Source organism: Vombatus ursinus, unplaced genomic scaffold (assembly GCF_900497805.2).
Source record: "Vombatus ursinus unplaced genomic scaffold, bare-nosed wombat genome assembly UNPS02014786.1, whole genome shotgun sequence".
Taxonomy (NCBI): domain Eukaryota; kingdom Metazoa; phylum Chordata; class Mammalia; order Diprotodontia; family Vombatidae; genus Vombatus; species Vombatus ursinus.
In genome coordinates this window covers 41,493,817-41,507,955 of record NW_020954564.1, presented here as the reverse complement: position 1 = coordinate 41,507,955, position 14,139 = coordinate 41,493,817, and the positions used below count along the sequence as shown (strand labels likewise).

Genomic DNA, 14,139 nt, shown 5'->3' with positions numbered 1-14,139 from the left:
GAGGGTGCTTGTACATTTCCCATATTTTGTGTGTACATACATAAACATATACAGTATCTAACTACTCACAGCTACCTGTCAGTTGAAGGGTAATTGAAATGACTGCTGTCATGGCATTCTGGGAATTGTTAAAAATAATATGTATTTGTATTACGTGTCTGTGAGAACAGGCAGCCTTAATATTAGTTGTTGAATTACATATTATTAATGAATTAACATGGAGGAGTTTTTCCAGTTTTCTCTCCTCCCTCTATGCTCTGATTTCCTACGATAAAAATGTGGTCTATTGTTCTTGACTATTCCAAAATTACAGTTAGAAGCATATAGCCTTTATCTGAAGCTTTAGAAGCATTCGTGCAAAAACAGATCATAAAAAAGAGTGACTTGGACAGTTCAAGTGTTAGCTGTGACCTTCCATTCTTGTACAATGGAGGCTCTTCATACAAACTGCAGTATATTAGATGACATTTAAAGTTGATTGGCTATCTGTAATATTTATTTAGATTCTCTGTTTCTATATTAAGAAAGATCATTGACCTAACTAACAGTTGTACATTTTTAGCATTATAGATTAGGTTTAGTCTGGAATTTTAATGGTTTAGAATATTGTTCCCATGATTAGTTACTTTTATTTTTTCTCTGAACTCACTTGCATTTCTCACAATCTTTCTTCTTTTTATTTATTTATTATTTATCTTCTGTCTTTTATTTATTCAACCCCTGTGGGACTGAATAAGCCACGATCAATGATTACTTCATGTCATGCTTGGCTCTTTGTGTCAGCTCACTTTTCCCCTGCTTTATTTTTAAGCTTTGTTAATTTGACTAGGGGGACTGGGTGAGAGAAACACACTTTTGTTTTAATGAGTCAAAATGAAACGTTGTAAATTCAGTATATGAAGCTTTGTTCTAATTGATTATGATATTTAATGAGAGGACTTCTGGGGAAATATTTTTAGTGCATTTTTCTTTGGAGTTAACATTTATTTTGTTTTGTTAGGCTATTCAAATGGAACTTAGAAATGAGAGAAATTGCTTTGAAAAGAGAATTCTGGTATGTTTAAATTATATTTTAATTAATCTAAGATTTATAAACTTGTTAGTGCCTTATTTCTCATTCTAAACATAAATGACTGAGTTCAAATTTGACCAAACCTATTGTACTTTGCCATAGCCAGACTATATCTGGAGTGTTGTAGTTGTTTTTAGGTACTGTGTTTTAAAAGAGATATTGACAAGCTGGGGTGTATCTAGCTAGGATTGTGGTGAGGGGATATGAAATCATGTCATGAGGATTGCCTGAAGAAAATGAAGATGTTTTGTTAAAAGAAGACTGAGGTTGCGGATGGAAAAGAGGGAAAGAGAGACTTATTATGTGCCTAATTTGTGCCAGGCAAAGCTTTGCAAATATTATCTCATTTGGTTCTCACAACAGCCCTGTGAGATTAAGTGACTCACATAGACAGTATCTGAGACCATATTTGGATTCAGATCAGGCCTAAGCACTCTGTGCCGTGTAGCCACCTTGATGATATGTTGTCCGTGAATATAATAAGGAAGATCATGGGATCATAGATTTAGAGTTGAAAGAGACCTTGGAATTAATCAGTAAACAAACATTAATTAGCACCTATGTGCTAGGCATTATGCTGTGCACTGGCAGTCATTGGAGATCAGTGGGCCAGTCCCCTCATTTTAGAAATAAGGAAACTTGAGGTCCAGAGAAATTTAGCAAACTTGCCCAAGGTCAGACAAGTAGTAGGGAACCCATATTTGAACCTACATCCGTGCCTCCAAATCTAATACTCTTTATACTATACCCATAGACTTACATTCCATGACTCCAGAGGGAAGAATCAGGCAGACAGAAGAGGTGGAAGGAGGGACAGGGAGGTAAATTTGAATTTATTATAAGAACTTCTTAAAAGTTTGAGCTGCTCAGTAGTGTGATGTGATGTCTGAGAGGCTGATTTTTCACATTGGAGGTATTCAAGTGGAAGCTTGGATGACCACTTTGTAGGCGTGTTGTGGAGGGGATTCATATTTCAGAGAGGAGTTTTGCTGGATGCACTTGCTCCAAGATCCCTTCCAGCTCAAGAGTTTAGCATCCTGTGAAATCAAATCCTTTGGGAATTTCTGTGGCATTCCAGGATTCAATTGGCAGTTTGTGTTTTTCAGTACTATTTGGTATGCTCTCCACTGCTTGGATGTGACATATGCCAATTCAAGAAGGCGTTGGTGTTCTTCCTATGGGGATGACTACTTTTGTAGCAGGTCTCCTTTCCTTTCGCTGTGTCCTCTTGCTGTGAGATCTAGTGTTGTAACTTTGGAGCTGGTTCCTTTATGTTTATTTTCACGTGGAATTAAATACAGTTTGAAATGAATAAAATAGCATTTAAATAAATAAATAAAACAGTATTTAAATATATGTTTAAAGATGTATAACAATGCATTACAGTTAGGACTGGTCTACTTAGTGAATCCTTTTATCTAATTTAGTCTTTTCAGGAGGACATAAAAGAAAAAGAAAAAGAAATTGCTCTTGAAAGGAAAAATGGTTTGAAGAGGGATAAAACAATTCAGGGTCTAACTGTGGCCTTAAAAACAAAAGATAAAGAGGTATGTCTCTCTACTTTAATTTAGATTTATTCAGTATAGATACTATTAGTTAAAATGATTGCTTTTAGCCTATTTCTTCTTGAATTTTCGGCCCTATATAAAAAATGCATGACAGAACTCTTAAAGTGTTGAGCGACATGGGAACTTTTGTCCGTGGGTAGCTTCTATACAAGTAGGTGACTGGTTAAGCCATCAGGGGTTTGACATAAAGGAATTAGCATGTGGGCTAGGCCATATCTGTGTGATACTCATTTTGGTGTGCTTGAAAACAGAAATTAATTTTTTTTACTGGAGGATATTTCACTACCTCTGGGGTTTAGGATGGTGTATTGCTGCTGTCATTTTCTCTTCCCGTTATATGGGGCTTGATCTACGGATTGTCTTTTTCATTCAAATCATTGACTACTCTTTGTGTAGCTTCCCTTATAAAGGATCTATGTTGTAGACAGGGAAATTTTTAAGTTTCTTTAAAGAAATACAACTTATTATTTACCACTAAGTGTCATATTTTGGGGGTGTAACGGCCAACTTGGCTTACATAGAATAACATCTAATATAATCACAGAAGACTATTTAGGGAAGAATTTGTTGTAGGTAGAATATAATTGGATTCTTGCTCTGTTTTTTTTTTTTTCCTGTGTCTTGTTTTCTGAAAGACTGAAAAACTTACATCCAGAATTGAAGAGTTGACTACTTCCTTGGCTAAAGCAAGAGAAGCTACCCACAGTGCCCAGATAGAGAAAATCAAGGTAAGCTGCTGAAGAAAGCTCTGTCACTGGTTAGGTTATATTGATTTTCAATTTATACACAGAGGCAGGCAATATTTTGTAGCACAGAGTTGTCAAACCTGCTCCCTGAGGAGCTCACAGCACCCCCCCATGCTGCCGGAACCAGATTAAAATGTAATTGGGAAATATTTAACAAAATTAAAATACAATAAACTATAGATAACATTACATTTTATAAGTCACTGTGTGGCCCACAGGGATCCTTGTGTACAGATTTCTGGCCCATGTTTCTGTTTGGGTTTGACCGCATTGTACTTGGAGCCAGTGGGGATGATCATATTTATATCACTTCTCAAGAGTAATGAGACTCAAATTCAAATGAGAGAATGTATGTAAAACATTTTGCAAATTGTAAAGTTCTTTTATTAATTAAAACTATTTATGGTATAGTGGAAAGAGCCCTGGATTTGCTGTCAGAAGGCCTGGGTTTGAATTCTAGCTGTGCTGCTTATGTAACCTTAGCCAGTTTACTGTAAAAGGAAGAAGTCAGACTAGAAGATAGCTAAGGTGATTTCTAGTTTGAAATCCTTTGATCCTTTGATTATTAATATCTTACATAGTATATCATTGTTGACATCCATGCTTGCTCATATTCCTTGGTACCACTGTCAGACAGACAGAAATTCTAGGTAACTTGGACCAGGCTAGTTCACACAAATATAGTATATTCTGTGTTCTTACCATCACTGAGACCAACTCAGTAGAGAAAATGATTTCAGATATATATGAATACTTTTTAAAGCATTTGTATATTCCGAAAAGCAAATGAGGTACAGTCATCGTAAAGTTAACAAAGTTGACTCTCTTCTGTATTTTTTTTTTTTTGGAAACAAACTCCTTAAAAAGAGCTGTTTGAAGTGTTTCACAGACAGATTAATAATTGGCACAATACATTTCACATAAGTTGCTTTTGTTTTACTGATAGTCACCTCTAGTTTAGGCCATTATTGCCTCTAATCTAGATTATTGGCAGCCTCCTCATTGGTCTCCACCCTATCCCCTCCCCTTCCTCTCCCATCCCTGCAGTCTCTCTTCTATACAATATATCCTTCACACAGCCACCAATTGATATTCCTGAAGAACAGATCTGATCCTTCCCTTCCCCCTTAAACAGTCTTTTATACCTCCCTGTTACCTCCACGATAAAGTATAAACTGCTCAACCTTGTATTTAAAGCTCTCTGCAACTGAATCCCACCTACCTTTCCTAATTTTGTATGTCTGTTCTTTGTGTCTTATTGATTCCAGTCACACTGGCCTGCTAGCTATTACCCTTAGACCAGGGGGTGGGGAACCTGTGGCCTTGAGGCCACTGAATTGATCACAGAATGAATCCCCGTAATAAAAGTATTTGTTCTGTAAAACTTGGACTCAGTCAAAAGGCTGCACTCAAGGACCTCGAAGGCCACATGTGGCTTCCAGGTCACAAGTTCCCCACTCCTGCCTTAGACTATATTCTATGTCTTGCCCCACTCTGCTTTGACAAATGGTTCTCCATGTCTAGGATGTATTCCCTACATTCCTTCAGAGTCCATCTTAGGTGCCACCTTCTGTAGGAGATCTTTCCTCATCCTCTTAAGTTAAGAGCCCTCTCTCTTTTGAAATTACTTCATGTTTACCAACTTGTCAAGAGATTTTTTTTTTAAATTTAAAAAAAAATTTTTTTCCCCCAACTTGTCTACTTGTATATTCCCCTGTCTCCTGGAATGTAAATTCCTTGAGGGCAAAGATGATTTTATTTTTTGGCTTTTTATCTTCACCATCCAGGACTGTGCCTGTATAGACACAGACACCTGTACATGTACACATCCATATACGCCTACAAATCTGTATGTAGATATGTCTATGTGCATGTTTACAGGTATTGTCTGTATGAAATGTGAGTGCATAGTGCCTTGAACTGAGGAGAGACTCAATACCCAATATAACCAGCAGATGGCTGAGGAGCTCCACTGTAGTTCATGATTGAGGATTAAGTTCAAAAAAAGAGGAAATATAATAAATCTCAGAGTGAATTTCATGACAAAAATCAACCTAAAGTCTTGCTATTATAAAACAAATGATGAAATTAATAAACCTTTGTGACAAATCTCAATTAGCATTCCCATTTACAGTCTTTTCCTTCTTCTACAACCCAATTTAAAAAGGAAAAAAAACAGCCACAAGAATACCTTATCCCTTTCAGTAATATCTTTAACAAGTTGATTATTTGATTTTCTATGCAAGGTGAAATATACCGCTTCAGCCTTAAACATGCTACGTTTTGTCCGGAAAAAGTAAAATTCAAATATCAAGTGTAATCTAAGCTTTCTGATCAATCTGTTTAAAAAAAAAAAAAAAAAAAGAAAAACAAGTCAGAGAATCCACAGGTAAAATGGATTTATACTTCCAAAGCCCTATGACCTTGACCTATTACTTTTACCATGAACCAAATTTGGAATCTGGATTTAATTTTTTCCTCTTAGTATACACAGTAAAAATCATTGGAGGAATTGCAGGGCAATTGTTCTCATAGCACGGAATTATGTATTCATTTATGAAGTTAGTCACTATGCCACTCTCCTGCTCAACAAACTTCACCACCTCACTGGTGCTTCCTAAGGTAGTAACACCCCAATTCAGCATTTAAAGCCCTTCACAATCTAATTCAAACCTATTTTTCCAGACTTGATAAGACTTCATTCTTCCTCACACAATTCTCATTCCAGCATACATAGACTATTTGCTGTTTTCTATCATTCTATCTCTCATGTCTATGCTTCCGCACAAGCAATCTCTAAAACCTGGGATGCTCTCCCTCCTTACCTCCACGTCTTGAAACCCCTAACTTCCTTCAGTGCTGGGCTCCAGTGCCTCCTCCTAGAAGAGGCCTTTCCTGATGCCCTGATGAGTACTATTTCCAGCATCTAGCCCAGAATCTGGCACATAGGAAGAACTTAATAAATATAGATTTAATGAATGAACTTAAACTTATAGATAGACTAGATAGTTTTTGTAGATAGACTATGAATATGAAATTATAACACTGCAGTTTACTCCCCTGTAAAATGGGAATACAACTTCTATTTAATTCAATTCAACAAACATTTATTAAGCTTTAACTTTGTGCAAGGCACTATCCTGGATGGAATATGGTTTAAGGACAATAATAGCTAGCTGGCCTAGTGACTAGAGTGCATGAAGGACAGATATGAAATTAGGAAAGGTAGGTGGGATTCAGTTTCAGAGGGCTTTAAATACAAGGTTGAGCAGTTTATACTTTATCTTAGAGGATGAATGTGTGTGTGTGTGTGTGTGTGTGTGTGTGTGTGTGTGTGTGACATTGATAGATGTGTCTTGCCACAGACGCTAGCAGATACTTCCATTAAACTTGGTTTTCACCATTAAAAGGGTTAACACACTCTCCACTGATGCATTCTAAATTATGGCTCAAATGAACATATGACAAAATTCTTGTGCCTTTTGATAGCAGGCCTGTAACAGTAGATCTTCCTTTTCAGAGTATAGTCCTTTAAAGGGTTAACTGTAAATTAACCTTTTTTCTGGGGAAAACTGACAGCTTAATATTGATGGAGGCTGAGGTCAGCTACTCACATAGGCTGTGTATGTAGCCCAGACCACTGTCTTAGCCTTCCTGTCTATCTCCATTGTGACCCTGAGGTCTTTGTGCTTTTTTTGTCTCCTATGACTATATAGAATTCCAAGTGTCAGTCTGGTTTCTCAAGGACAGGTGTTCTTAGCACACTTAGCCCTCATACATACCTTCTCTGCTGAAGCTGTCATCTTTTCATTTCACTTAGGCCCTTTGATGTTGACAGCTGCTCTCTTCTGAACCTTTGACCTTTGCTGGCTTGCCCCAAGCTCATCACAAAGTGATCTTAATCCATCTGTACTCTTCAGATGACAGTCATTTTATTTCCACTCTATTAATAACAATACATGGCATTTTTGTAGCACCTTTTGATTTACTTACAAAGTGCTTTACTTATTTCTTGATCCTTTCAACTATCTTATCACAGTGTTTTGTATATAATAGGTACTTAATTTAATACATGTTAGTGAGATTGATTTGAAAATCCCCATGTAGTGGCCAGTATAAGGAGTATCCCTACTTTATAAATGTGGAGACTGGTGTGGAAAAAGTGCGTTGTTCAGGGTCGCATAGGGCTGCCTCACATGTGGAAGGGACTTGTGCACATGTAGTACTTTTCCCACTCTTTCCCTTTAAACTCTGTGAGGGTTTGTCAAGCTAACTTTACAGCTCCTCTGTACCCTTTTCCCTGCTAGACACTAGATTTGCAGTCAGAGGACCTACCTTCAAATTTCTGCTCAGATACTTATACCCTCATCAGCTTAGGTGAGTCATTTGCCTGTTCTGAGCCTCGGGTGGTAAAATTGAGGGTGTTGGACCAGATGTCTCTAAGTTTGTCCCTTTAATACCTAAATCCTTTGAAATAGCATAAAGTAGGAGCTTAGATTGGTTTGTCTAATACTGATTGTAGATATTTCTTTGCCTCTTTCAGGGGACTGAAGATTTTGAGACTATTTTGCTGGAAAAAGAAACCCTTTTAGCACAGCTGCATGCTGAAAATCGAAGGAAAGATACTGAGAACCATAAACTACAGCGAACCATTGAAAAACTTAGCCAAGACATAGATGATTTTCAGCATGAGAGGGAGAAATTGGAGAAGGAGTTGGATGAAGCCAGGCGACAGAAGAGTCATGGAGACAAAACCATCAATGTGGTTATCACTCCTTCTTGTCTTTTAGTGGGGTTCTCAGATGGGAGCACAATCACTAGGGGGTTTTTATGTTGTTTCATGTTTGTACCTTTTTTTAAAGAATCTCCTAACATAGGCTTCTAGAGCACCAACAAATAATAACTTGTTTTCTTTACAACAACCATATGAGATAGGTAGTATAAGCAGTATTAATTTTTTACCTTACAAATGAAGTTTCAGAAGCTTCAGGGCATGAAATGACTTGACCGTGATCACATAGCAAGAAATTGTTAGAGCAGATCCTTGAGCCATTTAACTTCAGTGATTTTTCATGTTGTAGGATATGATTGCACTAAGAATTATCAGTAACATTGTCTTTTGTTGTATATCTCTCTTCACATCAGTGGCTCTTAAAGGATGTGCTATAAAATTTTGGAAACATGTTAATGCAGATAAAAGGAAATTTGTAAAAAATTTAATATAAATTTTATTTACTGAGTATGTGTAGTATGGTGAGTATAATATTAAAAAAATATAAATGAAACACCTTTTACACTTGAACACCTAAAAATCCATCAGATCTTAAACTCATGAAGAGCTCAACAAAAGGTGCTATTATTATTGAAGGGAAGCCGTGCCTGTGCAAGTCTCCACACTCTGGTAGTGTGGCCAGCTTCACCATTTAGTGTGCATCCATTCCTCATGGCTGCTATGTTAGAAGCTCTGGAGGGAATCAGTAAAGTGCCGATGGCTTGGTCGGCAGCTTGAGGCTGTGAAAGAGCATGTGAGTAACATCTGGGAGACTTGAGGTTAAGTCTTCGATTTGACTGTAGAACCTTGAGCAAAAGCTAACTGTTGTAAGTCTGTTTCCTCATTTGTGAAATGAATTGGTTGGACTAGATTGGGCTTTGGCAAATCATGACAGCCAGTGACCCACGAGCTAAGAATTGTTTTTACATTTTAAAAAACAGTAAAACTATATTAAAATACATATTTCTCAGGCTGAATAAAAACAGGCTGAAGGCTGGATTTGGCTTATGGACTGTAGTTTGCTGACCCCTGTACTCAATGTTTGCAGGCTATTTTGATTTCTCTTCTTTATGTTTGACTCTTTTGTATTCTGTGAACCTTTCCAGCTCTAGGAGTCTATAATTCTCAAGAATCAAAAAAAGTACTTATAATTTCTGATATTTTTTATTGTCATCGGTTCACATGTATATAATTTGAAATAATTTGTCAGACCAAAAAAGAAACAATCTGAATGCAAGTGTTTGTGTTCTTTTAAAATGGTTATTCTTGATTATCCCTATTTCAGTTAGCACTTAAGCTCTCTGAGCCTCAGTTTCCTCATCTAGAAATTGAGTATTAGAATATTTACACCATCTCACTTAAAGGGATATTGTAAGGGACGGATGAGAACACATGTGAAAGTGCTTTGTGATAAATAGAAAGGTGCCACCTGAATTCCAGCTGTTATCAGGCAGGAGTTTGTGAGCCTCTGAAGTTAAGGGCCCCATTATTGTGCAACTTTCTAAGGACAGGATATGTGTCTGGTGCAAAACAGTATGTAAAATGAAGTGATTACTTGGTGCTGTAAAAGTTGAGAAAGGCAGGACCACTGTGGGCTAGAGTAGTTGGGGAATGTGCATTCTGCGCTAGTCCTGGGGGTTGGAAGAGAGTGGTACATGTCTTGCATTGCTGGCCTAGGTAGAGAAATGCAAAAATACTTTATCAGAGCATTCATAGTAGTTGCTACTTGATTTCTGTGTTAACATTGTTTGGTGAAAGGCCTTCTGGTTTAGTGGAAAGAGCACTTGCCAGGAGACAGGATAGCTGTTCTACACCTAGCTCTGCCATGAATGTGTGTAACTCTGGGAAGCACTTTTCTTTGGTTCTCAGTTCCCTTATCTGTAAAATGAGGAATTGGATTAGGTGGCTTCCAGGGGCTCTTTCAGCTGTAAGTTTTTGTCCTTGTTCTAACATTCTGTATTTTAAGGTTGCTTTAAGCATTTCTGTATTCTAAGGTTCGTTCTAGCCCTACAAATCTGAAAGGTTTTTAGAATGTTGTTTTTACAGGAAGATGGAATTTGGCACTTTATTTTCCCTTTTGCATAAGTTTTCTTACAGTGTAGGTTAATACTGAGAACTTTACTTAACTTCTGCTGACCTAGTATTTTCCGAGTTTGCTCATGTCTAGAACAGTTCAGTATTTTATCCCATTTCAGCAGTTCTGCATCTGTCTACAGCATAACTGCTTAGCCTTTTTGTCAGTCTGGTGAACCTTATGGACCTCTTCTCAGACTATTTTTAAATTCATGAAATAAAGGACATAAGATTACCAAGGAAACCAATTACATTGAACTAGTTATTGTATTAAAAGAATAAACAAGTTCATGAACTTGAGGTTAAGAATCTCTGTAGTGTCCAGGAATCTTATGTTGACCAAGCTGAGAATTGAGGCCCAGCGATTTGTGCTTGGGAAGTGGCATGGAATCTTTCCATGTAGCCAAGATTTTTGTTTTGCATGCTGAATGCAGCGGGAGAACACAGTTCTTTAGATTTATCTGTCTTATCAGCTTGTTTCAGTTAACTAAGCACTTTAATTAACTAAAGAGCTTCCTACTCACCAGATGTTGCTGCATGTGGATTAAAGGCAAGACCTTTCAGTGACCTATCCTGTTGTAGGCAAGGGAAAAGAGGGATTTGTTTCCTTTGTATGCCAAGAAAGGCCTCATAGACTCTTCTTGGAGTGATGTCTGTGACTCTTGCCCTGTCATGACATTCTTGTCCACTAATACAGAAACAAGGAGAAAAAGAGAGGAGATGCCTCTTTCCCGGTAATGAGAGTATTCCTATGTTAGCTTCAATATAGGTTGTGAGAACATCCAAAAGCTAGAATTAGAGCATAGGTCTCCTGATTTCCAGTGCTTCTTACTTTCCACTCTACCGTGCTGTTGCATATGATGCAGTAAAACTTTCATCCTAAGACCCTCTGTTAACAGGCTCTCTTCCTTGTAACACATTTCCACAGAGGCAGGTGATAAGGAAGCAAGTCAAATATCAGTTCCTTGAATGTGTCCTAGATTCAGTACACATTCATTGTCAATGCACACAGCCATGGGCAGTGCACATGTTTAGAAGTTAGGGAGCCCAGATTCTAGTGCTAGCTTTGCAACTAACTAGCTGTGCCAGTTACTTTTCTTTCATCTGTTATATAAAGAGGTTGCATTCGATAATCTTGAAGGACCCTTCTATGTAGTCTATGTCCCAAGATCCTCCCCACTTCCACTACTTTCTGTGCTCTAACGTTCAATGTTATGAGGTTTTTTAATTCTAATGGTTTATATTCTTATATTCTAACATTCTGTGTTCAAAGGTCCCATCCAGATCTAATATTCTCAGATTCTCCTTTGATTTTTTACATGTAGTCTTGGATATTGTGATCTAATTTTCATTACAATGATCTTAGAGCACCGCAATGGCCATTAGTGTGCAGTGTTCAAGAAGAAAAATAAAGTTATGTACTTTAGGATGATTTTCAGTAGCTCAAAGTTTAAAAAAAAAACAAACTACGACAACAAAACCCCCAGTTAACTTGAACCATTTTATCTAAAATAAGTTTGATTTTATCAAGCTGGCGGGTTTCTAGCCATTAGGTCAATATATGATCATCTTTCCTTATGGTCTCTTTTTTGAACCAACCTGGAAAATAATATGGGAGTATCTCTCTATTGAAAATAGTCTTTTTTTTTGCTTTTTGGTAAGGCAGTCAGGGTTAAGTGAGTTGCCCAGGGTCATACAGCTAGTAAGTATTAAGTGTCTGAGGGTGGATTTGAACTCAGGTCCTCCTGACTCCAAGGCCAGAGCTCTATTCACTTCGCCACCTAGCTGCCCCTAAATATTTTTTCTTTGTTTTTCTTTGTTTGTTTGTTTTGAAAACAATCTTCCTAAAAAGAAAATTTAAAGCATTGTTGTTATGTTACTTTATGCCACCAGAGGGACCCAAATCCTCGTAAGCAAGTTCAGGAGCCTTTTCATTCAGCGTTTCCCAATCTGTTTCTTAGCTTCACTTAGTGTCACAGCTTCTTTGTGCTGGAAATGGGGAGCTGCCAGAAATCACACATCCTTGGCTCCCTCTGAAATTTCCACTTGCCTCTTTGCTCTGATGTCTGGAACGAGAGAGCAAGGACGAATGATGCTTATCCTGTGTGAGTGAAAAGGAGGGCCTCAGCTCTCTCAGATGTGTGATCTTTTGCTGTGGCTCTCAGTATTTGGTGCTGGATGGGAGCAAGTCACATTGTTTTTCTTCTCCCTTGTAAGCAACATTTATTAGAAATCAGTTTAGAGAGTATTCCCTTGACTGTCTTATAATGCCCTCATCTGTCACTGGAGCTTTTGTCATCTTACCTGACAAGTGCGTTCTTCAATACTTGGCTGTCTTTGCTCTGGAGAGGCATATCTGCTGGCTGAAGACCAACAATCTAATTAAAGTTGTACCCTTCACCCGGCTGGCTAATCTAGTGTACTTTGACGGGGAGCAGTTTTAATTTTAGGGCAGTTAGACTCAGAACACCTCTAGTACGCATTTCTCACACTCCTGCTGGTTGATGGATTTCTGGAAATAAGATCATAACAACATTAGGAACATCTTTTGGCAAATAATCATCTAAACGTGCCACCTTAAAAAATGTTTTTGCATTTCTGAACTGTGTATTGTACCCCAAACCTGAAGAAATGAGCTTTAACAAAGGTTTAAACCTTACTTGGCTATTTGTATCAGGTATGTAGCTAGGGCAATCAGTATTTTTCTAGAATAAGGTGGTTTTTAATGATAAATTGGAGGAATTTCAGTCATAGCAAATCCTAGCCTCTTTTAAGAGGCACCTAGCTCCTTCTAAGTTTCTGGGTACCAGGTTAGGTGCATATTAAATGTATGGTAGTTGCTAACTCAGAAACTACTACTACTACTACTACCACTACTACTACTACTAGTAACAACAACAACAATAATGATAGTAACCAACATTTCTGTAGTGCTTTAATGTTTACAAAAAATTTTCTTCCCAATAGCCTCATAATTTAGATAATGTAACTGTTATTATCCTTGTTTTTCAGGTGAGGAAATTGAGGGTCATAGAGGTGAAGTGCCTTGCTTATGGTCATATGTACCATGAGAGTTAATGTCATAGTAGAAACTTGAATCTGGTATATCTCTTAAAGCCTAATTCCAATGGAAGTACAGAGTTGTCTTTCTTGTGGCAAGTCACCAGTCAGTCAATCAGTGCTATGCTCTGTGCTAAAAGCTGGAGTTACAAGGCAAAAGCATGAAACCAATTCCTGTCCTTAAGGAGTACACCAGTCTACCGTCATCTAGTCAGCACATCTAATTAATAAGTAAGATTTCCTGGGGTCAACATTCACTAGTCAAGGCAAGAAAAAGTAAATTTTTTGTCCCAGCATCCATGGTAACCTCTGTTCTTCACAAAAGGGCCTGTCTGTGCCTTTCAAGCTTTTTTTTTCCCCCAGACTGAGCTAGTCAAAAGCACTCTTCTTTGGAGTAATGCCGAAGTGTTTCACTGGCCTGTGAGAAGGGATCAGCAGGCACTTCAGATGCCAATAACATCTTTGAAGAGTCTCCCATCAGCTAATGCCATCTCAAGTTGGAACAGCATCTTTTGGGACACTGAAGGCTAGAATCTTGTGTCCTGTTTCAGGTTTTTGTTTCTGAATATTTTTATAATGGAGCTTCAGAATAACCAGTGTAGGATTATGGGATTGTGGATTTTTTTAAAGTTAGAAGATGCCTTAGAGGCCATTTGTTCCAACCTTTTGCTTTTATAGATCAATAAACTCAGGTCCAGAAATGTTAAGTGACTTGCCTAAGATCACATCGGTATTAGAGAATCTAAGAACTATAGAACACCTCAGAATCTTTCTAGTCTGAACTTGATCAAGCATTCCACCTTACAGCATTGTTGACAATTGGTTATTTAGCCACTGCTTAAAGATCTC

At 37.7% G+C, this 14,139-nt stretch overlaps 1 protein-coding gene across 3 annotated transcripts in view; it reads left to right on the top strand.

The window, feature by feature from the left end:
- The window catches only part of LOC114046857 (CDK5 regulatory subunit-associated protein 2-like), a 144,203-nt gene that overhangs the window by 42,645 nt on the left and 87,419 nt on the right, over positions 1-14,139 (top strand). For all 3 annotated transcript variants that reach the window (XM_027867418.1, XM_027867417.1, XM_027867419.1), the window contains exons 9-12: positions 1,001-1,054; positions 2,500-2,619; positions 3,276-3,368; positions 7,930-8,148. In XM_027867418.1, coding sequence (XP_027723219.1) covers positions 1,001-1,054; positions 2,500-2,619; positions 3,276-3,368; positions 7,930-8,148 — 486 coding nt within the window. The remainder of the gene's footprint in view (positions 1-1,000; positions 1,055-2,499; positions 2,620-3,275; positions 3,369-7,929; positions 8,149-14,139) is intronic.